This window comes from Oncorhynchus keta, chromosome 15, assembly GCF_023373465.1.
Source record: "Oncorhynchus keta strain PuntledgeMale-10-30-2019 chromosome 15, Oket_V2, whole genome shotgun sequence".
Classification (NCBI taxonomy): domain Eukaryota; kingdom Metazoa; phylum Chordata; class Actinopteri; order Salmoniformes; family Salmonidae; genus Oncorhynchus; species Oncorhynchus keta.
In genome coordinates, this window is record NC_068435.1 from 23634602 (window position 1) to 23658528 (window position 23927).

At 42.5% G+C, this 23927-nt stretch overlaps 1 protein-coding gene across 9 annotated transcripts in view; it reads right to left on the reverse strand.

Annotated features, from left to right (window-relative positions):
- rasal2 (RAS protein activator like 2) overlaps window positions 1–23927 on the reverse strand; it is a 103093-nt gene that overhangs the window by 46005 nt on the left and 33161 nt on the right. For all 9 annotated transcript variants that reach the window (XM_035788048.2, XM_035788047.2, XM_035788046.2 and 6 more), the window contains 2 exons: window positions 9162–9289; window positions 8617–8740 (listed from right to left, as the gene is read on the reverse strand). In XM_035788048.2, the coding sequence (XP_035643941.1) occupies window positions 8617–8740; window positions 9162–9289 (252 nt within the window). The remainder of the gene's footprint in view (window positions 1–8616; window positions 8741–9161; window positions 9290–23927) is intronic.

The following is a 23927-nucleotide window of genomic DNA, read 5'->3' on the forward strand; positions in this document are numbered from 1 at the left end:
TATTCTAAAATGGATTATATATACAGTGCCTTGCGAAAGTATTCGCCCCCCTTGAACTTTGCGACCTTTTGCCACATTTCAGGCTTCAAACAAAGATATAACACTGTATTTTTTTGTGAAGAATCAACAACAAGTGGGACACAATCATGAAGTGGAAAGACATTTATTGGATATTTCAAACTTTCTTAACAAATCAAAAACTGAAAAATTGGGCTTGCAAAATTATTCAGACCCTTTACTTTCAGTGCAGCAAACTCTCTCCAGAAGTTCAGTGAGGATCTCTGAATGATCCAATGTTGACCTAAATGACTAATGATGATAAATACAATCCACCTGTGTGTAATCAAGTCTCCGTATAAATGCACCTGCACTGTGATAGTCTCAGAGGTCCGTTAAAAGCGCAGAGAGCATCATGAAGAACAAGGAACACACCAGGCAGGTCCAAGATACTGTTGTGAAGAAGTTTAAAGCCGGATTTGGATACAAAAAGATTTCCCAAGCTTTAAACATCCCAAGGAGCACTGTGCAAGCAATAATATTGAAATGGAAGGAGTATCAGACCACTGCAAATCTACCAAGACCTGGCCGTCCCTCTAAACTTTCAGCTCATACAAGGAGAAGACTGATCAGAGATGCAGCCAAGAGGCCCATGATCACTCTGGATGAACTGCAGAGATCTACAGCTGAGGTGGGACACTCTGTCCATAGGACAACAATCAGTCGTATATTGCACAAATCTGGCCTTTATGGAAGAGTGGCAAGAAGAAAGCCATTTCTTAAAGATATCCATAAAAAGTGCCGTTTAAAGTTTGCCACAAGCCACCTGGGAGACACACCAAACATGTGGAAGGTGCTCTGGTCAGATGAAACCAAAATTGAACTTTAAAAAAACAAAAAATTATAATAATTAAAATAAAATAAAAATATTCAGCCCTTTTGCTATGAATCGAAATTGAGATCAGGTGCATCCTGTTTCCATTGATCATCCTTGAGGTGTTTCTACAAATTGATTGAAGTCCACCTGTGGTAAATTCAATTGTTTTGACATATTTTGGAAAGGCACACACCTGTCTATATAAGGTCCCACAGTTGACAGTGCATGTCAGAGCAAAAACCAAGCCATGAGATCCAAGGAATTGTCCGTAGAGCTCCGAGACAGGGTTGTGTCGAGGCACAGATCTGGGGAACGGTACCAAAACATTTCTGGGGCATTGAAGGTTGCTTCCATCTTTCTTAAAATGGCTAAACTGAGCAATCGGGGGAGAAGGGCCTTGGTCAGGGAGGTGACAAAGAACCTGATGGTCAATCTGACAGAGCTCCTCTGAGGAGATCTTCCAGAAGGACAACCATCTCTGCAGCACTCCACCAATCTGGCCTTTATGGTAGATTCGCTAGACGGAAAGATGAACGGAGCAACGTACAGAGAGATCCTTAATGAAAACCTGCTCCAGAGCGCTCAGGACGTCAGACTGGGGCAAAGGTTCACCATCCAACAAGACAACGACCCGAAGCACACAGCCAAGACAACGCAGGAGTGGTTTCGGGACAAGTCTCTGGATGTCCTTGAGTGGCCCAGCCAGGAACTGAACTCGAACCTGATCGAACATCTCTGCAGAGACCTGAAAATAGCTGTGAAGCAACGCTCCCCATTCAACCTGACAGAGCTTAATAAGATCTGCAGAGAAGAATGGGAGAAACTCCCCAAATACAGGTGTGCCAAGCGTCATACCCAAGAATAATCAATGCTGTAATACTTAAATAAAATGTAATATTTCAGTTAGCAAACATTTGTTTTTGTGCTGTCATTGTGGGGTTTTGTGTGTAGATTGATGAGGTAAAAAAAACAATTGAATCAATTTTAGAATAAGGCTGTAACAAAATGTGGAAAAAGTCAAGGGGTCTGAATACTTTCCGAAGGAACTGTATATATTACATATACACACATTGAACCAAAATATAAACACAACAAGTAAATTGTTGGTCCCATGTTTCATGAGCTGAAAAAAAAAGACCCCAGAAATATTACATACATACAAAAAACTTCCAATTTTGTACACAAATGTGTTCATATCCCTGTCAGTTAGCGTTTCTCCTTTGCTAAGATAAACCATCCACCTGACAGGTGTGGCATGTCAAGAAGCAGATTAAACAGCATGATCTTTACACAGGTGCACCTTGTGCTGGGGATATTAAAAGCCACTCTAAAATGTGTAATTTTGTCACAACACAATGCCACAGATGTCTAAAGTTGTAGGGAATATTTCCATACCATAAGCAGTCTCCAACATCGTTTTAGAGAATTTGGCAGTTCAATCAACCGGCCACACAACCGCAAACCTTTTTTTATTGTTTTGTGTGGACAAGCTGGTTTCTGATGTCAATGTTGTGAACAGAGGGCCCCATGATGCTGGTGGGGTAATGGTACGGGCAGGCATAAGCTATAGACAACAAAAATGGCATTTTATCATGGCAATTTGAATGCACAGAGATACAATGTCGCAAAGATCTGTACACAATTATTGGAAGATGAAAATGTCCCAGTTCGTCCATGGCCTGCATATTCACCAGACATGTAAGCCATTGAGGATGCTCTGGATCGAGGTGCACAACATCATCTTCCAGTACCTGCAAATATCCAGCAACTTCGAACAGCCATTGAAGTGTGTGAAAACATTCCACAGGTCACAATCAACAGCCTGAAGGAGATTTGTCGTGGTAAAAACAGGTTTACAAAGCCATGCTCCTACTATTTATGTGACCAACAGATTCATATCTGTATTCCCAGCCATGTGAAATCCATAGATTAGGGCCTAATGAATTTATACCAATTGAATGATTTCCTTATATGAACTGTAACTCAGTAAAACTGTAGAAATTGTTCCATTTATATTTTTGTTCACTACATACACTACCGTTCAAACGTTTGGGGTCACTTAGAAAATGTCCTTGTTTTTGAAAGAAAAGCTATTTTTTTGTCCATTAAAATAACATCAAATTGATCAGAAACGCAGTGGAGACATTGTTAATGTTGTAAATGACTACTGTAGCTGGAAACTGAATTATTTTAATGGAATATCTACATAGGCGAACAGAGGCCCATTATCAGCAACCATCATTCCTGTGTTCCAGTGGCACGTTGTGTTAGCTAATCCAAGTTTATCATTTTAAAAGGCTAATTGATCATTAGAAAACCATTTTGCATTTATGTTAGCACATCTGAAAACTGTAATTAAAGCAACAATAAAACTGGCCTTCGTTAGACTAGTTGAGTATCTGGAGTGTCAGCATTTGTGGGTTCGAATACAGGCTCAAAATGGCCAGAAACAAAGCACTTTCTTCTGAAACTCATCAGTCTATTCTCGTTCTGAGAAATGAAGTCTAATCCATGCAACAAATTGCCAAGAAACTAAAAAGATCTGGTACAACGCCGTGTACCTCTCCCTTCACAGAGCAGTACAAACGGGCTCTAACCAGAATAGAAAGAGTGGGAGGCCCCGGTGCACAACTGAGCAAGAGGACAAGTACATTAGTGTCTAGTTTGAGATAGACGCTTCAAGTTCTCAACTGGCAGTTTCATGAAGTAGTACCCGCAAAACACCAGTCTCAAACTCAAGTGAAGAGGCGACTCTGGGATGCTGGCCTTCTAGGCAGTGTTCCTCTGTCAGTGAGATACGGCCTTTTCTTTAAGGGGTTTGAATACATTCCAAATGCACCGTATGCTACACGACCAAAAGGTACCCACTTGTCGAACATCTCATTCCAAACTCATGGGCATCAACATGGAGTTGGTCCCCCCTATGCTGCTATAACAGCCTCCACTCTTCTGGGAAGGCTTTCAACTAGATGTTGGAACATTACTGTGGGGACTTGCTTCCATTTAGCCAGAAGAGCATTAGTGAGGTCGGGCACTGATGGTGGACAATTAGGCCTGGCTTGCAGTCAGCATTCCAATTCAACCTAAATGTGTTCAATGGGGTTAAGGTCAGTTAAGGACTGTGCAGGCCAGTCAAGTTCTTCCACATCGATCTTGACAAACCACTTCTGTACAGACCTTGCTTTGTTTACAGGGGCATTGTCATGTTGAAACAGGAAAGGTCCTTACCCAAACTGCTGGCACAAAGTTGGAAGCACAGAATCGTCTGGAATGTATGTTGTATAGTTAAGATGTCCCTGAAACTAAGGGGCCTAGCACGAACTATGAAAAACCACCCAGACCATTATTCCTCCTCCACAAAACTTTACAGTTGGCGTTCTCCTGGCATCCGCCAAACCCAGATTTGACCATCAAACTTCCAGATGGTGAAGCGTGATTCATCACTCCAGAGAATGCATTTCCACTGCTTCAGTCCAATGGCAGCGAGGTTCACACCACTCCAGCCGATGCTTGGCATTGCACATGGTGATCTTAGGCTTGTGTGCGGCTGCTCGGCCATGGAAACCCATTTCATGAAGCTCGTCAGTTGTTGTGCTGAAGTTGCTTCCAGAGGCAGTTTGGAACTCGGTAGTGAGTGCTGCAACTGAGGACTGATTTTTACGTGCTACGTGCTTCAGCACTCGGCGGTCCCATTGTGTGGCCAACCACGTCGCGGCTGAGCCGTTGTTGCTCCTATACATTTCCACTTCACAATAACAGCACTTAAAAGGTTACTGAAACATCTAGCAGGGCAGAAATTTGACTTGTTGGAAAACTGACTTGTTGGAAAGGTGTTATCCTATGACAGTGTCACATTGAAAGTCACTGAGCTCTTCATTACAGGCCATTCTACAGCCAATGTATTTCTATGCTGATTGCATGGCTGTGTGCTCGATATTATACACGTGTCAGCAATGGAAAAAAATTATAGCCGAATCCACTAATTTGAAGGGGTCTCCACATACTTATATTATATAAAGCTCTATTACATTTATCTCTCGCAACACCATACTTTGTAAACAAAGTGAAATAATGGACAATATCTAAGAAGGAAGGCTTTCTATTAATCTCAATGTTTCCTCCTCTTTTCTGCTGTTGTTTGCTTTACATGTCAATCAAAATGATTGTTGAGTGCCCATAGAATCCCAGCATTGGCCTGAAACCTAGCATTGGGGGTACTTTTGTCAAAGCAAACTATAGATTAACATATAAATAACCCTCTCTCCCCCATTTTTAGGGCAGGACAGAGAACATTAAGAGGGTCATGAGAATGACTAACTCCCACAGTTACAGGGCCGGTGTCTCAAATGGCACCCTATTCCTTTATATACTGAATACTTTTGACCAGGGCTCTGGTCAAAAGTAGTGCACTATATAGGGGATAGTGTGCCATTTGGGAGGCAGCCCATGTCCGTCCTCATTCCTCTACCCATCAGCTGCTGTCACAATACAACCAGCCCAATGACCCCTTCCCTATTCCCACTGACCCCCCAGCCCAGCACCCCTCCAGCCAGCAGCTGCACCCCCGCAGATTCCCTCAGTGAATGCCCTGGCTGGGAAAAGCCCACGTCAAGGCACTGGGGTCAGTCATGCTACTCAGACCACGTGAGATGGATGGATAGAGGTTAGACACTGGGTGCTTTGTCTCAGTCTATACATTCTCTGAGACACCTACACCACAGAACATCTCCCGTCCTACGGACGCCAGCAGTAGAACATCTCCACAAACCGGCCTAAATGAAACGAAACCCTCAGGAAAACCGATACAAGACATTTAACATAGTTGTCAGTCCTTTCTGTTATTACTGCAAGGTTACCCTATGCTAATAACTTGTCATTTTGTTCCCTTTGGGAGCTTACAGCTGTTTCTCACAGACCAGGCTGGAAGAGGGCAGCAGCAGTCCACAGACTCATCATCAGATAATTAAGATATTTCAGTTGATAATAACACTCCCTACTGCAGCTATGTCATATTTTCTAAAAAGCTCTGCCGCGGTTATGTAACGGACGCTGCTTGCAGTTCTTTTTAATCCACCGATGCCTGTGATATTGTTCTTCATACTTGCAGACTACTCCTTTGTCGCAGAGTGTGTATTACGAACTCAAGGAGGGATACGGAGATGGAGATCAAAATCACCACCATCACCCATATCAGGAATTTCAACGTTTCTCTATGGTCCTGAGCCATTGTGTAGACAAGTTTAATTCTTGTTGCACCATTTAGTAATGTTCAGATTAGTCTGTATGCATTTAAAAACCTACAAGAAGTCCTCAAACACAAAGAGATTACTGCAGGTAGCCTAGTGGTTAGAGCGTTGGACTAGTAAACCGAAAGGTTGCAAGATCGAATCCCCGAGCCGACAAGGTACAAAGCTGTCGTTCTGCCCCTGAACAAGGCAGTTAACCCACTGTTCCTAGGCCTTCATTGAAAATAAGAATGGGTTCTTAATTGACTTAGCCTAGTTACATAAAGGTAAAATACAATTTTAAAAACACTTATTTACAGTGGGGCAAAAAAGTATTTAGTCAGCCACCAATTGTGCAAGTTCTCCCACTTAAAAAGATGAGAGAGGCCTGTAATTTTCATCATAGGTACACTTAAACTATGACAGACAAAATGAGGATTTTTTTCTCTCCAGAAAATCACATTGTAGATCAGCTGTCCATCCTGTCTCCCTGTAGCGCTGTCTTAGGCATCTCACAGTACGGACATTGCAATTTATTGCCCTGGCCACATCTGCAGTCCTCATGCATCCTTGCAGCATGCCTAAGGCACATTCAAGCAGGTGAGCTGGACATCTTTCTTTTGGTGTTTTTCAGAGTCAGTAGAAAAGCCTCTTTAGGGTCCTAAGATTTCATAACTGTGACCTTAATTGCCTACCGTCTTGTTGGTGTCTTAACTAGAGGTCGGCCGATTAATTAGGGCCGATTTCAAGTTTTCATAACAATCGGACACAGATTTGGCTTTTTTTTTTTTTTTTTTACACCTTTATTTAATCTTTATTTAACTAGGCAAGTCAGTTAAGAACACATTCTTATTTTCAATTACGGCCTAGGAAGTGGGTTAACTGCCTGTTCAGGGGCAGAACAACAGATTTGACCTTTTTTTACAGTCAGCTCTGGGATTCAATCTTGCAACTTAACTACAGTTAAGTTAAGCAGTTAAGTAGTTAACTACAGTTAACTAGTCCAACGCTCTAACCACCTGATTACATTGCACTCCACGAGGAGCCTGCCTGCCTGTTACGCAAATGCAGTAAGAAGCCAAGGTAAGTTTCTAGCTAGCATTAAACTTATCTTATAAAAAACAATCAATCAATCAATCAATCAATCATAATCACTAGTTAACTACACATGGTTGATGATATTACTAGTTTATCTAGCGTGTCCTGCGTTGCATATAATCGATGCGGTGCGTATTCGGGGAAAAAGGACTGTCGTTGCTCCAATGTGTACCTAACCATAAACATCAATGCCTTTCTTAAAATCAATACACAGAAGTATATATTTTAAAACCTGCATATTTAGCAGGTTAGCAGCCCATATTTAACCAGATGAAATTGTGTCACTTCTCTTGCGTTCATTGCATGCAGTCAGTGTATATGCAACAGTTTTGGTCGCCTAATTTTCCAGAATTTTCCGTAATTATGACATAACATTGAAGGTTGTGCAATGTAACAGGAATATTTAGACTTATGGATGCCACCCATTAGATAAAATACGTAACGGTTCCGTATTTCACTGAAAGAATAAACGTCTCGTTTTCGAGATTATATTTTCCAGATTAATGACCTAAGGCTCGTATTTCTGTGTGTTATTATGTTATAATTAAGTCTATGATTTGATAGAGCAGTCTGACTGAGCGGTGTTAGGCACCAGCAGGCTCGTAAGCATTCATTCAAACAGCCCCTTCGAGCATTTTTGCCAGCAGCTCTTCGCAATGCTTCAAGCATTGCGCTGTTTATGACTTCAAGCCTATCAACTCCCGAGTTAGGCTGGTGTAACCGATGTGAAATGGCTAGCTAGTTAGCGGGGTGCGCGCTAATAGCGTTTCAAACGTCACTCGCTCTGAGACTTGGAGTGGTTGTTCCCCTGCTTCGAGGGTGGCTGTTGTCGATGTGTTCCTGGTTCGAGCCCAGGTAGGAGCGAGGAGAGGGACGGAAGCTATACTGTTACACTGGCAATATTAAAGTGCCTATAAGAACATCCAATAGTATATATAGGTATATATATGAAATACAAATGGTATAGAGAGAAATAGTCCTATAATAACTACAACCTAAAAACCTCTTACCTGGGAATATTGAAGACTCATGTTAAAAGGAACCACCAGCTTTCATATGTTCTCATGTTCTGAGCAAGGAACATAAACGTTAGCTTTCTTAAAATGGGACATATTGCACTTTTACTTTCTTCTCCCACCCTTTGTTTTTGCATTATTTAAACCAAATTGAACATGTTTCAATATTTATTTGAGGCTAAATTGATGTATTATATTAAGTTAAAATAAGTGTTCATTCAGTATTGTTGTAATTGTCATTATTACAAATAAATAAATAAATAATACATTAAAATTTTAAAAGGGAGAATAAGGTGCCATGTGGGAGACAGCCAATGTTTCCCTGTCCCATTAGTCAGTGCATTGTGTAACAGATTGGTAACTGCAGAGGCTCCTCTCCTTTCTAGTCTGTGGTGTGTCTTACCTAGCATGGAGGCGCCCTCTGCCTGGAACTCAGGGAACTGTCCCTCTGAAGGGACACTGACTGTCCTACGTAGGCTCCTGCCCTTCGATGACTCTGTAGGACCATCAACCATCTCACCTGGCATCTGAGAATCACACAGAGGGGGAGACAGGAGGATCTGTTAGTAGGGTCCGTGCTTTCCGGGATCCTTGGGACATCCCTACCCCATTGAAGTTGAAATTTAAAATAGCTAAGGGTTTTGGCTATGGGCGTCCCAATGATTCCAAATAGCACTCACCCTATTAATAGGGCATCATCAGCAAATAATGTTTTCTATAGTATGTATACTGAAACCGTAATAGTTTTCACAGTAGCTTAGGAACATTATCAGCCAGGGAAATATAGGATATTTAGGTCTGATCTTTAATTTTTTTTTTTCTCTGCACACACAGAAGCCGGGATTGATTTTTAGAGATGCAAGGTGGAGCACCCTACAACGCACACCTTCCTTTGTCCCTCAAAGTGTGTGTGTGCGTAAGGGTAGTATTAGGAGGAACTTCACTCACCTCTTCCTCCTTGTTGAGCAGGATGAGCTGGCTATCAGTCAGGATGCAGTACTTCCTCTCCCACATACTGGTCTCGGAGTAGGGTGACTGGCCGCAGGAAAAGCGGTGTGTGGGTGGTCCCTTCACATCTGCACAGAGGGAACAAGAGAGACACTTCAGAAGAACGAAGCAGGACAGAAGATCCCACGGTAAATTAGGAAAATCTGTTAAACAAGGAACAGGTTATATTGAACATTTCTTTTAACTCTTGAAACTTTATACACCACCTTTTGTATGCAATGATAGGAAGCCATAGGGAAGTGAACTGCTTTTTGCTTATGCCTCATTATGACTGATAAAAGTCAGCTGCCTAACCAAACACAGATCCTCACGAGACACAGCTGTATTGTTGATCCCACTGACACAGAGAGGAATCAGTTTTAGGTCGGAAAATGAATTAACATCAACTCTGTTGAGCCCAGAGACAATAAGGTGAAGTCAACACAGCTCGTCTGTAGAGGGCAGAGTTGTCCTCTGCTAAGCACCAAACAATGGATTTTCACTCCACTGCATGTTATTGAAAATATCTTCAATTATATCAGATTTGGTTTGTAAATATTGAATTAGAATAAAAGGGGGATAAAATATGATTAAAAACAACTACGCCTACATTATCCACTGACATGCAAAACTGGGGAAGGTGAATCCCTTACCTTGTCATAAAACAAAGCCTACTGTAACTAAATACATAACAAATATTGCTTTTAAAAAACAAACACTAGTGATGTATGTGGCATTTAATTCCCTTGCCCAATAAATAATCATCATACTTGAAACCAAGCATGATAGCCTACCTAATCTAGCAAAAAGTATTAGATAAAAGTATGTAACAGTACAAAGTGCACTGCCTTGTGTCCATTAAACTGCCTCACTGCTCCTCCAGGATGTCTGGTGCAGGATGTGACCTTTTCCTACTGGTGAGATGCTTCTGTCCCAAATGGCACATTATTCCCTATATAGTGCACTACTTTTAATTAGGCACCATGGTGAACTATATAGGGAATAGGGGGGGTGCATTGGTACAGAGTTGTTAGAAAGAAAGCAGATCACATAGGTGATTAAAAATGGATGTCTGGGTGGTGCATTGGTAGAGTAGTTAGGAAGAAAGCAGATCACATAGGTGATTAAAAATGGATGTCTGGGTGGTGCATTGGTAGAGTAGTTAGGAAGAAAGCAGATCGCATAGGTCATACCCACATGTCACTGAGCATTAGTGGAAAGTGCTATAGGAGCCCTTCAGGCTTAATCAATCTCCATGGACTAACAAGGTTGAGTCCAAAAGAGGCACTATTCCCAGAGGTTTATTTACTATGCCGAAAGCAAGTCAGTCAATGATCGGGGTCCCAAATGGCACCCTATGCTGTTTCACAATCAATGTATTCATTGTTTATGTACAACATATGGGTAGCTGAGCTCCAGTAAGAAACTGTGTGCCAGTTGGCTAATTGACTGGGGAGTGAGTGAGTGAACAGCTCAGCTCCTTCTGAATCCCTCCAATTTCCCATACAGGCGGCGGGAACAAAATAATCTGGTGCAATTTATTACTCATCATTTCACACACTGAAATACAGGGACTTAAAGTTCTTTTGAAAAAGAGAATCAACTAAGCTTGAGTGTCATCACTGGAGCGTCTATCATTAATCGTCAATGCTGAGAAGAATATCACTTTTTCCCATCCCGCGATAGCACTGTACTGTGGAATGGTAGACTACACAGAGATGTAGGTGCAGAGTTAAAAGATATATTTCTGGATGCATGTGGAATAACATACCACAAAGCTTCACTGCCTAAACACCCAACAGAACAGAACCTTCTCACACGTGCTACTGTTCAAATGTAGCTAGCTACCATGTGAAATTGCCACACTTCTCATTGGAATTCAAGGCCACAAAATGGACTCTCCGAAGTAGGTGTAAAAATTGAATTGGAGTTTGTCTGTGTTTGAGAAATCCCATCGACCACGTCCACAGAAACCCATACGTCTATCACTAACTAATTACCAACAGTGTCTATTGAAGAGGAACAGGAACGATGTGTATACCTCCATCTGAACAGATGACTTCAAATCTGTGCAGAAAAAAAACTAAGGAAGATTTAGGCTAGTCAGAAGGCTGCTTTTACAAGTTCATCTGGTCTCAGGGAGGGTACGCCACTGGCCATTCCCCTTACGTAAGTCCTCCATGCTCAGCTGTAGAAGCTCGTTTGTCTGGTAGGTTTAAGAACATTTGCTATCTAACCGTCATCATCCCATTCTCAGGACTAAGGTCTTTGAAAAGAGGCAGGGCAGATCCTTCAGAGACAACTCAAACCTGTCTAATTTGATGAGCTTTCATTTGCACTCATATAGCTGTAGAATACCCAAGAAATATGCATGAATTAAGCAATGTCAATGTGAACAACACCAGTCAAACTGTAGGCTAGCAAAGATTTCAATTAAATGAAAAGGACCGGTTTCGCAGACAAATACAGATTAGGCACTAAACCTAGTTCTGGACTAAAAAGCTAATTCAATGAAGAAACTCCACAGCATGCTTTTTAGTCCAGGACTAGTCTAATCTGTGTGCAGGAACAAGGCCAGAAGGCTTTAAAGCATTTGGGGTTTTATGAGGTGATTCGGACCTTGCACTTTTGTCGGGTGCAACAAAGCAGTTTATTCAATGACAGGACATGAAACACTATGTCCCCCTCACTTAACATTCCCCCTGGAAACAAACAGACAGAGGGCTTAAGGTCCTATATCTGTCTCGGACACTGACAGCTACAGTTGTTAGAGCACTGAAAAGCATTAAAGGTCAAAGCCCCTGATTGTGTGTGTGTGTGGGGGGGGGGGTGGACACACCAGCCACGGTAGGCGGCTCCAAAGCTTGAGGCGCTCTGTGCAAAATAATATGAGCCATGGTGAGCATGCCTCAGTCTCTGTGAATCACATTTCACATAATGCAGCACTCCGCTACCACACAAAGCTGGGATTGCTGCTTGGGCTGTGAGCGAGTCAGGAGAAAAGAGACATGGGGATAATGAATCAGAACAGCTCCACAGCTCACAGGGAGGGAATCCTTTAGGAAATTGAGTAATGAGGCTGTCACTGTGTGGGTGTCCTGGAGTTGAGTCCCCACACGGTCGTATGCTTGTTTTGTGGCATATGGGTCTAAAAACAATTAGCAGTGAAGTCTTGCCAGCTGGAAGCTAAAGAACTTTGCCAGTTTGTGACCGGGCAGGGGTCAAAGCAAAGCACACAAATAGCAGCTACAGTGAGAGAAACGACGTGCCCGTGTGTCTACTATACAGGTGTGAAAGACAGAAAGAGAACGAAATATGTGACTGGAACTAAGGCAACTGGCACTTCTGGCATCTATGAATACTCTGGTCAGGCATCAGCCAGGCAGAGATGTCCAGCAGCAGGCCCTGACCAGGCCCGTTCCACATGGCCAGGGAAAAATCCAACCCTCCAGAAGCCTGTCTGGAATGTCTGGGCCCCAGGGTGAGGTTCTGCCACCTGTCCTGGATGGGGTTTCAGGGGCATGCTTTGGTTGCTAATCACTGCCAATATAGAATAGGTCCTCCTCCTAAAACACACACACACACACACACACGCACGCACGCACACACACGCCTATTGTAATGCAGTCATCATTACAAATATATGTATATAGGATCTTCAACTTCTACTTCCAGGCTCAAAACTAGAGAATTCACTTGTTTTTTTCCCCAAGAGAAAAGCTCAAGGGTAAATATGGTTCCTCAAAGAAAATAAAGTCCTTTCGGTTTTGATCTTAGCAGAAATAGACTATAAGCCTATTGAATTTGCTTACTATTGTGAAGTAGCAGCTCTTTGGCAATCTTAAATACGGTGGTGATGTGAATATTCTGCCTAATTACCACAGTGCTTACGCAGTGTTCTTTTCTTTCTGAGGGGGGAAACTTGACATTTACCACTTGTTCAAAGATGTCAATAAAACAACGTCCTTTATTTCAAGGATGAATCGCCACTCTGAATAGCATAACAATTATAACATAGGACACAAAACTACATTTTAGACTGCAACTTTGGGTAATAGCATCATCAATTTCCTTTACTTAATTCCCCCTGTGTTTGCCAGTTGCGTCCACACCCAGAGCCTCTGCTGCATAGTACAACAGAGGATGTTTTGTGTCCGGCAACAAGTCTTTACCTCAAGCCCTACACACACATAGAACAACCTATACCTGTTTGTAAGCACTAGCCAGGTCACCATGGTAACCCGTAAATACAAGCAGCTCCTCCAATGACAATAGCCTGACATCCTTTATCCAGAAGCCCTGGCCAACAGGTGGGGAGGGAAAGAACTGAGGTAAAAGACAAACCAGACACAGACAGAGAGGGGTGTGATACTGAAACTGACCTACTGAACTGTACACTGTCTGTCACTATTGAAAAAAAATTGGGATATAACAATTAGGCTTTGGCGATATACCGTATACAGGGTTATTTCAAAATACAGACCGTATGATTTTCAATACCATTTAAAAATATATATATTATAATTATGCGTTGGTGCGTGCTACGCCATTGCTTATAAGTTAAGTATAGCTATAGGAAATCTAAGATGTGTCATGAATTATATCCAGCTCGGGGCTCCAGATATGCATTTGGCTTGGTAACTTGTTAGCGAAGTGACTAGATGTCAAGATCAAGCTTCTTGGTTACAACAGATACATTCAATCCCCTCCTGGATCAAGATTGCCTATGTTTTTTTGTGCGCACATATGTGGTAATACCGTATACCCCGGTAACGGACAGAAACAGTATGACGGTATGAAAATTGGGATATCTCCCAACTCTAATAACAATAGGTGTATTTTTTAATATATATTTTTTTACCTTTATTTAACTAGGCAAGTCCGTTAAGAAAACATTCTTATTTACCATGATGGCCTAGGAATAGTGGGTTCGGGGGCAGAACAACTGCCTTGTTCAGGGGCAGAACGACAGATTTTTACCTTGTCAGCTCGGGGATTCGAACTTGCAACCTTTCGGTTACTGGCCCAACACTCTAACCACTAGGCTACCTGCCGCCCATTCTCCTCCTTAACTACCTAGGCTGAAACAGAGACCTTTGTGTCCCAGAGGACAACAGCTAATTATTCAACAGCATCGCAAATTAGCAACCTTAATTGGCAGCTGGGGATTTAGGGGCTGAGCCTGACTGTCAAAAGAAGGAAATTACTGCAATTAACTGATTTGGAGCGTGATTGGAGCTCTGTCTTTATCAAATTATGTGGCATTCCAGCTGTAAACCATGTGGGACAACAGAGAGGAGGTGACTCAAGGGGTTTTGTTACACTTTCTTATTATGGAGGGCCATCTCCCTCAGAGCAGCTTCTCCCTGAAGGGGGTAGGAAAACACTATACAAACGAGGGCTCTTAAATGGCACCTTATTCCCGCTGGTCAAAAGTAGTGGACTATATAGGGAATAGGGTGGCATTTGGGACACACCCTTTACACTGCTGGTTTTCCCCAAAAAGAATAGGATAAGGCAGCATGGGCCATAAATATCAATCATGCTTTATCTCTACAGCTCAGGTTACAGCAGACAGCAGCCTGGTTAACAAGGCGAGAATATCTACTAGCTTCATGCAAATAATTTCCTTTTGGAGGACACAAGTGATTCAAGACTGAGCTTCGTGGCCTTTGTTCTTGCCACAAATCCACCACTCCGTCACAGTCACTCAAAGATAAGTAGAACCCAGTGCTAATCATCAATTACTTTGCAATAGTGCGGTTTTGGGTCACTTGGAAATGTCCTGGTGTTTGAAAGAACAGGCCCCCATTAACATCGACGGGGCTGTAGTGGAGTGGGTAGAGAGTTTCAAGTTCCTTGGTGTCCACATCACCAAATAAATATCATGGTCCAAACATACCAAGACAGAGGGCACAACAAAACCTTTTCCCCCTGAGGAGACTGAAAAAAATTGGCATGGTTCCCCAGATCCTCAAAATGTTCTACAGCTGCACCATCGAGAGCATCCTGAATGGTTGCATCACCGCCTGGTATGGCAACCGCTCAGCATCTGACCCTAAGGCGCTACAGAGGGTAGTGCGAACGGCCCAGTACATCACTGGGGCCAAGCTTCCTGCTATCCAGGACCTATATAATAGGCGGTGTCAGAGGAAAGCCCATAAAATTGTCAGAGACTCCAGTCACCCAAGTTATAGACTGTTTTCTCTGCTTCTGCATAGCAAGCAGTACCGGAGCGCTAGGACCAATTGGCTCCTCAACAGCATCTACCCCCAAGCCATTAGACTGCTGAACAATTCATAAAAATCGCCACCGGACAATTTATATTGACCACCCCTCCTTGTACACTGCTGCTACTCGCTGTTTGTTTGTTTGTTTGTTACTTATGCATAGTCACTTCACCCCCACCTTTATGTACAGATTACATCAACTAACCTGTACCCCCGCACACTGACTCGGTACCGGTGCTCCCTGTATATAGCATCGTTATTGTTATTCTTATTGTGTTACTTTTTATTATTACTTTTTATTTTAGTATACTTGGTAAATATTTTCTTCTTCTTGAACTGCACTGTTGGTTAAGGGCTTGAAAGTAAGCACTTGTTGTATTCGGCGCATGTGACAAATAAAGTTGGATTTGATCAGAAATACAGTGTAGACATTAGTCATTTGCAAAATTAACAATGTGGGTGGAAACAGCTGATTTTTAATGGAATATCTACATAGGCCCATAATCAGCAACCATCACTCCTGTGTTCCAATGGCACATTGTGTTAGCTAACCCAAGTTTATAATTTTAAAAGGTTAATTGATTATTAGAAATTCCATTTTCAATTATGTTAGCACAGCTGAAAACTGTTCTGATTTTAAAGAAGCAATTCTTTAGACTAGTTGAGTATCTGGAGCATCAGCATTTGTGTGTCGATTACAGGCTCAAAATGGCCAGAAACAAATAACTTTCATCTGAAACTCGTCAGTCTATTCTCGTTCTGAGAAATGAAAACTATTCCATGCGAGAAATTGCCAAGAAACTGAAGATCTGGTACAGCGCTGTGTACCTCTCCCTTCACAGAACAGCGCAGACTGGCTCAAGCCAGAATAGAAAGAGGGGTGGGAGGCATCGGTGCACAACTGAGCAAGAGGACAAGTACATTAGTGTCTAGTTTGAGAAACAGATGCCTCACAAGTTCTCAACAGGCAGCTTCATTAAATAGTACCGGCAAAATACCAGTCTCAATGTCAACAGTGAAGAGGCGACTCCAGGATGCTGGCCTTCTAGGCAGAGTTGCAAAGAAAAAGCATTATCTCAGACTGGCCAATAAAAAATGGGCAAAATAACACAGACACTGGACAGAGGAACTCTGCCTAGAAGGACAGCATCCCTATTCACACCCGTTGACTTTTTCCACATTTTGATGTTTTACAGCCTGAATTTAAAAAAATATTAATTGAGATTTGGCCGACACAGAATACCCCATAATGACAAACTGGAATGATGTTTTTAGAAATGTTAACAAATGAATTACCATCGGAAATGTCTTGAGTCAATAAGTATTCCATCCCTTTGTTATGGCAAGCCTAAATAAGTTCAGAAGAAAAAATGTGCTTAACAAATCACATAAGTTGCATGGACTCACTCTGTGCAATAATAGTGTTTAACCAGATGTTTTTAATGACTACCTCATCACTTCACCCCACACATACAGATAATTGTAAGGTTCCTCTGTCGAGCAGTGAATTTCAAACACAGATGCAACAACAAAGAACAGGGAGTTTTTTTTTCAATGTTTCGCAATGAAGGGCACCTATTGTTAGACAGGTAAAAAAATAAAAAGTAGACATTGAATATACCTTTGAGCATACTGAAGTTATAGGCATTCTTCCTAACTCAGTTGCCAGAGAGGAAAGACACCACTGAGGGATTTCAACATGAGGCCAAGGGTGACTGCAGAAAATGTGACAAAGTAATTAACACATTGTATCCAGGATAAAAGTTTTGTGGGGTAAATCCAATACATTACTGAGTACCACTCTTCATATTTTTACAAAAAGTGTTGGCTGCTTCATGATATGGGTATGCTTGTAAATTGTTAAGGACTGGGGAGTTTTTCAGGATAAAAAATAAACAGAATGGAGCAAAGCACAGGCAAAATCCTAGAGGAAAACCTGGTTCAGTCTGTTTTCAACCAGACACTGGGCGATGAATTCATCTTCAAAATCAAAAGTAACAGTCAGTATCTGGTGTGGCCACCAGCTGCATTAAATACTGCAGTGCATCTCCTCCTCAAGGACTGCACCAGATTTGCCAGTTCTTGCTGTGAGATGTTAACCCACTCTTCCACCAAGGCACCTTGCAAGTTCCCGGACATTTCTGGGGGGAATGGCCCAGCCCTCACCCTCCGATCCAACAGGTCCCAGACATGCTCAATGGGATTGAGATACGGGCTCTTCGCTGGCCATGGCAGAACACTGACATTCCTGTCTTGCAGGAAATCACGCACAGAACGAGCAGTATGGCATTGTCATGCTAGAGGGTCATGTCAGGATGAGCCTGCAGGAAGGGTACCACATGAGGGAGGAGGATGTCTTCCCTGTAACGCACAGCCTTGAGATTGCCTGCAATGACAACAAGCTCAGTCCGATGATGCTGTGACAAACCGCCCCAGAACATGATGGACCCTCCACCTCCAAATCGATCCCGCCCCAGAGTACAGGCCTCGGTGTAATGCTCATTCCTTCGACGATCAGCGCGAATCCGACCATCACCCCTGGTGAGACAAAACCGCGACTTGTCAGTGAAGAGCACTTTTTGTCAGTCCTGTCTGGTCCAGCTACGGTGGGTTTATGCCCATAGGTGACGTTGTTGCCTGTGATGTCTGGTGAGGACCTGCCTTACAACAGGCCTACAAGCCATCAGTCCAGCCTCTCTCAGCCTATTGCGGACAGTCTGAGCACTGACAGAGGGATTGTGCATTCCTGGTGTAACTCGGGCAGTTTTTGTTGCCACCCTGTACCTGTCCCGCTGGTGTGAAGTTTGGATGTACCAATTCTGTACAGGTGTTGTTACACGTAGTCTGCCACTGCGAGGACGATCAGCTGTCTGTTCTGTCTCCCTGTAGCGCTGTCTTAGGCGTCTCACAGTACAGACATTGCAATTTATTGCCCTGGCCACATCGGCAGTCCTCAAGCCTCCTTGCAGCATGCCTGACAGGCTGACTACACCGCTGGCGCTGCGAATGGGAGCGTTGCAAATTAATTTAGAAATCTATATTATTCAATTATTGCGCCAACGAGAGTTGCCAAGGGCTAATAGAAGTCAGTTCTATTTGTGACGCAGATCGCGCTGCCAGTCTTGCCTCTCCCATCTCCTCATTGGTTTATAGAAGCAGGTACTCATTGGTTATACCCATGTGGGTGACTGAAAGACGAATGAGGTCAGTGGCGGTAATGCACTTAATTTATGAAAGGTGCCAATCGCAATATGAAGGAGGAGAGATGACTAGAAATGATTCGGTTGACCGTTTTATGTGTTTTATTTCAGGTAAAATAACAGCTCAATGTTTATATCCCAGGACAAATTAGCTAGCAACAGCAAGCTAGCTAAATAGGACAAATTAGCTAGCAAGTGTAAGCTAGCTAGCTAAATTGCCATAAATATTTAATGCTTTTCAACCTGTCCCCAAATTAATGTAATTGGTTCAGAGTTTGTTTTGATATTTTAACCTGTGACTCATGATCTCTTTTGGTGTGGGGAGACAAAATAAATGTATGCACTATGGCGCAAGAGCCCAGCCAGTTAGGGTTCTGTGTAAGGCACGTTGAAGCAGATGAGCAGGGACCCTGGGCATCTTTCTTTTGGTGTTTTTCAGAGTCCGCAGAAAAGCCTCTTTAGGGTCCTAAGTTTTCATAACTGTGACCAGCTACCTTCTGTAAGCTGTTAGTGTCTTAACGACCGTTCCACAGGTGCATGTTCATTAATTGTTTATGGTCCATTGAACAAGTGTGGGAAACAGTGTTTAAACCCTTTACAATGAAGATATGTGAAGTTATTTGGATGTTTATGAATTATCTTTGAAAGACAGGGTCTTGAAAAAGGGCCGTTTCTTTTTTTGCTGGGTTAATATGCATTTTATTTTTGGGTGGTGGGAATGGGCTTCCATATAAAACAGCTCAACATGTCAACTCCCATGTGAATTATACCCACATTTTCATACACAATTTGCATTTACCACATCCTAATGATGTGCATGATATTGATAAAAGATAAGCATGGTTTGTTATGTTTTAAGGTAGGCCTACTGTACTTCTATTTGTATTAGAAGGGTAATAGGTCATTTTTGATAAGCTAACGTTACCTGATGAAGACATGATCCGTTAGCAGTAACTCTGCTTTTTGCCTTGAAGATCAAATATAAATGAGTGTATGGACGATAAATTAAATTGTTTAATTGTCTGCACATGCTTGTGAATTGTTGCACTATTCAAGACAAGAGTGTAGGCCTAAATATAGTTTGCAATGCTTAGCCTCCTGGCTAGCGGCTTCCGACATGTACGGTACTTTTGAGCTGCGAAGCAAGAATGCCAACCGAACCCTCTCGTGGCTTGTGACATTCCCATCGCTAATGTTAATTGAAAAGTGTACGTACATATTATGGATGCACGATATATTGGTAAGCATATTGGAATCGGACGATATTAGCTAAAATCGGCAACGGCCTGATGTCGAGTTTAACGTCGATGTTCAAAAACAATGTCAAAGCTGAAGTGCATACCAATCTAACGTAGGTAGATGACGTAATGACGCCACGGAAAATAGAGCTAAACATGCAACACAGCATTCCTAACATAGCCCACAACGTCTGCTGTGTGGACTGAGAAGTCAACAAGTCAAGCAGTCATTTGAAAGAGTAAGAACATTTCAGCGAGTCAACTCAAAGGCTAAATCCATTAACGCCTAGATAATGGAATTCATTGCCATTGACAATCAACCAATCTCTGTCGTGGATGATTTTGGCTTTCGCCGACTGGTCGAGCACCGGTACACACTACCAAATAGGCTCGATTTTTCAGATGTTGCCGTACCGGAGTTACACAGTATTGTTGAAACTCACATCCATGAGCTATTTGCTATGGACGTCACTGCTATTAGCTACATGGCTAACATTTGGACCAGCAATGTCAGCCCCGTGAGCATTGAGTCTGACAGCACAGTGGGTCGACAAGGATTTCGTACTGATGAAAGCCGTTTTGCATGCTGAAGAATGTGCTGGTTCTCATACGCTGCTGCCATTTCAATGGCATTTGAGAACTTGTTTGAAACATGAACACTCCTAGCTCCATTAGAAACCCTGATTTGATAAATAACCTCAATTGCGCCTGCATCAGACGTGATACACTGCCATGGCATTGAAACGCCTGCTCAACAAAAATGCCAACAAAGGGGTTAACTTGGAAAAGTACTCTACTAGAAGCTGTGAACAAGTGATTCGGTAGCATTGTCTCTGAGCCTGTACAGTGTCGCCCCCATGCTAGGTACAAGGACCGCTACTTCGATGCAGACAAGGAACAGGGTTTATGTGAAATGTTACAGACACATCTGCACAAGATGGAAACGGACACAGTGACAGTGCGCACCGAGGAAGAGAGGCCACGGACAGACAGAGCTGAAACATCACTGCTTGACACGTATGATGAAATCCTAGTTGAGACTGAACAAATTAACAATGAAACGGCACATCAAGTAAGTGAAAGAAAAAGGTTTTGATTATGTTTCACTGGTAATGGGGACATATGTAAGCACCAACAAAAATAACTTTTTGGTCCGTGTGTGTGTGTGTGTGTGTGTGTGTGCGCTTCAACTATTTAACCGTACTAGAATAATAAGGCCGCAAAAAAAATGTATATCGGTTATCGGGATCGTTTTATTTGGCAAGGAAAAAATCATATATCAAAAATGTCATACCGTGGCATCCCTAGTACATATTATGTACATTGAAATGTTTTCATGATAGGGCTTATTCTCACAGAATAAAGTTTTGTTCCTGTGGTGAGCTCACTCCAGAACTCAATGACATTGTTAAATATTTAAATTTGCTTCCGTCAGTGATGTTTCTCACATTTGGATGAGCTATTTTCCTGATGCAAAAGGGTCAACCCTACATACTAGGAGTATGGGAAGCGGTGGAGCCTCTGAGGTCAAAGGTGTGATAATGGGTGCATCTCAAACGGCAGCCCATTCCCTACATAGTGCACTACTTTCAACCAGGGCCCATAGGGCTTAAGTCAAAAGTTGTGTACTATATAGGGAAGATGGTGCCATTCGTGAATTAACGTATTTCATATCATATCACTTTTTTTATTTAAACTTTAAATTACCTAGGCAAGTCCGTTAAGAACAAATTCTTATTTGCAATGACGGCCTACCAAAAGTCAAAAAGGCCTCCTGTGGGGACGGGGGATTAAATATAAAAAACAAATATAGGACAAAACCAACATCACAACATGAGAGACAACACAACATAAAGAGAGACAGACCTAAGACAACATAGCATGGCAGCAACACATGACAACACAGCATGGTTGCAGCACAACATGGTAGCAGCACAAAACACAGTGCAAACATGATTGGGCACAGACAACTGGGCAAGAAGGTAGAGACAACAATACATCACTGACAGTTGTGGCTGCTTCTCGTAAGAGTGTTCATGATTGAGTCTGAATGAAGAGATTGCAATAAAACTGTCCAGTTTGAGTGTTTGTTGCAACTCGTTCCAGTCGTAAGCTGCAGCGAACTGAAAAGAGGAGCGACCTCGGGATGTGTGCGCTTTGGGGACCTTTAACAGAATGTGACTGGCAGAACGGGTGTTGTATGTGGAGGATGAGGACTGCAATAGATATCTCAGATAAGGGGGAGTGAGGGCTAAGAGGGTTTTAAGCATCAACCAGTGGGGTATTGCGAAAGGTATATGGAGATGACCAGTGTACAGGAGTATAGAGTGCAGTGATGGGAAATCTGATGGCGAATGGTAAAGAACATCTAGCCGCTCGAGAGCACCCTTACCTGCCGATCTATACATTTCGTCTCTGTAATCTAGCATGGGTAGGATGGTCATCTGAATCCGGGTTAGTTTGGCAGCTGGGGTGAAAGAGGAGCGAATACTATAGAGGAAACCAAGTCTAGATTTAACCTTAGCCTGCAGCTTTGATATGTGCAGAGAGAAGGAGTGTACTGTCTAGCCATACTCCCAAGCACTTGTATGAGGTGACTACATCAAGCTCTAAACCCTCAGAGGTAGTAATCACACTTCAAGCCTATAAGCTACTAGATAAGCATGTAGGTTATCATTCATTGAAGAGGTGTGCAGACAAACTCAAGCTTATCTCACATAGCTATCAAAGACATTCTGACACACAAATTCTTCCCTTTATTCAGGACATTGTTGCCAGACAGTGGTCCATGGCAAGAGAGGTCTCTATTTTGATACATACAGCCCCCCCTGCTCAAAGGCCTCACTCGGGCAGATGACCCAAATGAAATGTGAAAAGCCACAGTTGGTTTTCCCATGACTGGCTCCAACGTTGGGCCCAAGCTTTGAAAGGTGAATGAGCGCTAAGGTGCTGCTGCCACATTCTTTTTGTTATGGTGGTGCATTTATTTGCAGAGGGGCATTTGCATACAAAAGCAGGGGTGTGCAGTTTCCTCCACATGCAGCAGGCCCTGCCTTTATGAGGCTGCTGCTGTTCCTCCCACCGTAGCCCCCAAGTCAGCAACCACAACTTCACAGCACTCACAGAGCAACCAACCTTTAAAAGGGTAATATTTTGGGGCGGAAGAAGCCCACAGCAATCTAATTTAGGTTCAACACATCACAGAACAGACGAGCTGCACGAGACAAACTGAATCCTTTTAGTTCATGCACATGGATGCATATGGTTTCATTATCGTCCAATTAGCATTAGTTTTAATTCATTTTCATGAGAGGCCTCCTCCGACCGCTTGTTGTGAGTAATGCAGGCAGGCCTGGGGGAAGTACTGTGAATCGACAATGAGGAAGCCCACATGTTGTTTACTCTACCAAGGAGAAGTAAAACATCAAAATGGAGAACACTTTCAGTTACAGGCTAGTACAACTGGCAGTAGGCTCCATGGAGGCTTCCTAACATGTATGTTAAAATGTTTGAGAACATTGCTGCTTAATGAGGATGGATTAACCCCCCCCTCCCTCCTAACTATTTTCCTTATATCTGAAGGGTATTGTCGGTATCAAAGCCAAAACCTTTTTTTTTTCAGCCTAAGCACCTAGTAATCAATTCGGTAAACTTCTGCCTACGGTTTAGTATGAAATGTAGCTGTAATGCTGAATCGGCATTGGCACGCACTACACTCTTAAACTCTTGATGGTTGCTAAGCAGCGGCAATTAACCATCATCTGAACTGAGGCATGTCACTTCTCCCATCTAGGCCCGCCACTAAGAATGCAGTGTTTCCTTAACTTTACCACAACTGGGTGGATCCATAAAGAGTTTTAGTGGAAATAATTATCACTGAATGACGAAAATATTTAAATAAAGTAGGCTAATAACACAATTGAATGAATGTAATCAAATTTCTGCTTACTGAAACTCCCAAAGTCATCCAATCGTTGTAATACATTACTAGCAATAGCCTACCTTCGTGTGGTCAACTAGATGATAATTTCACAGGCAATGTATAATATAATAATAATA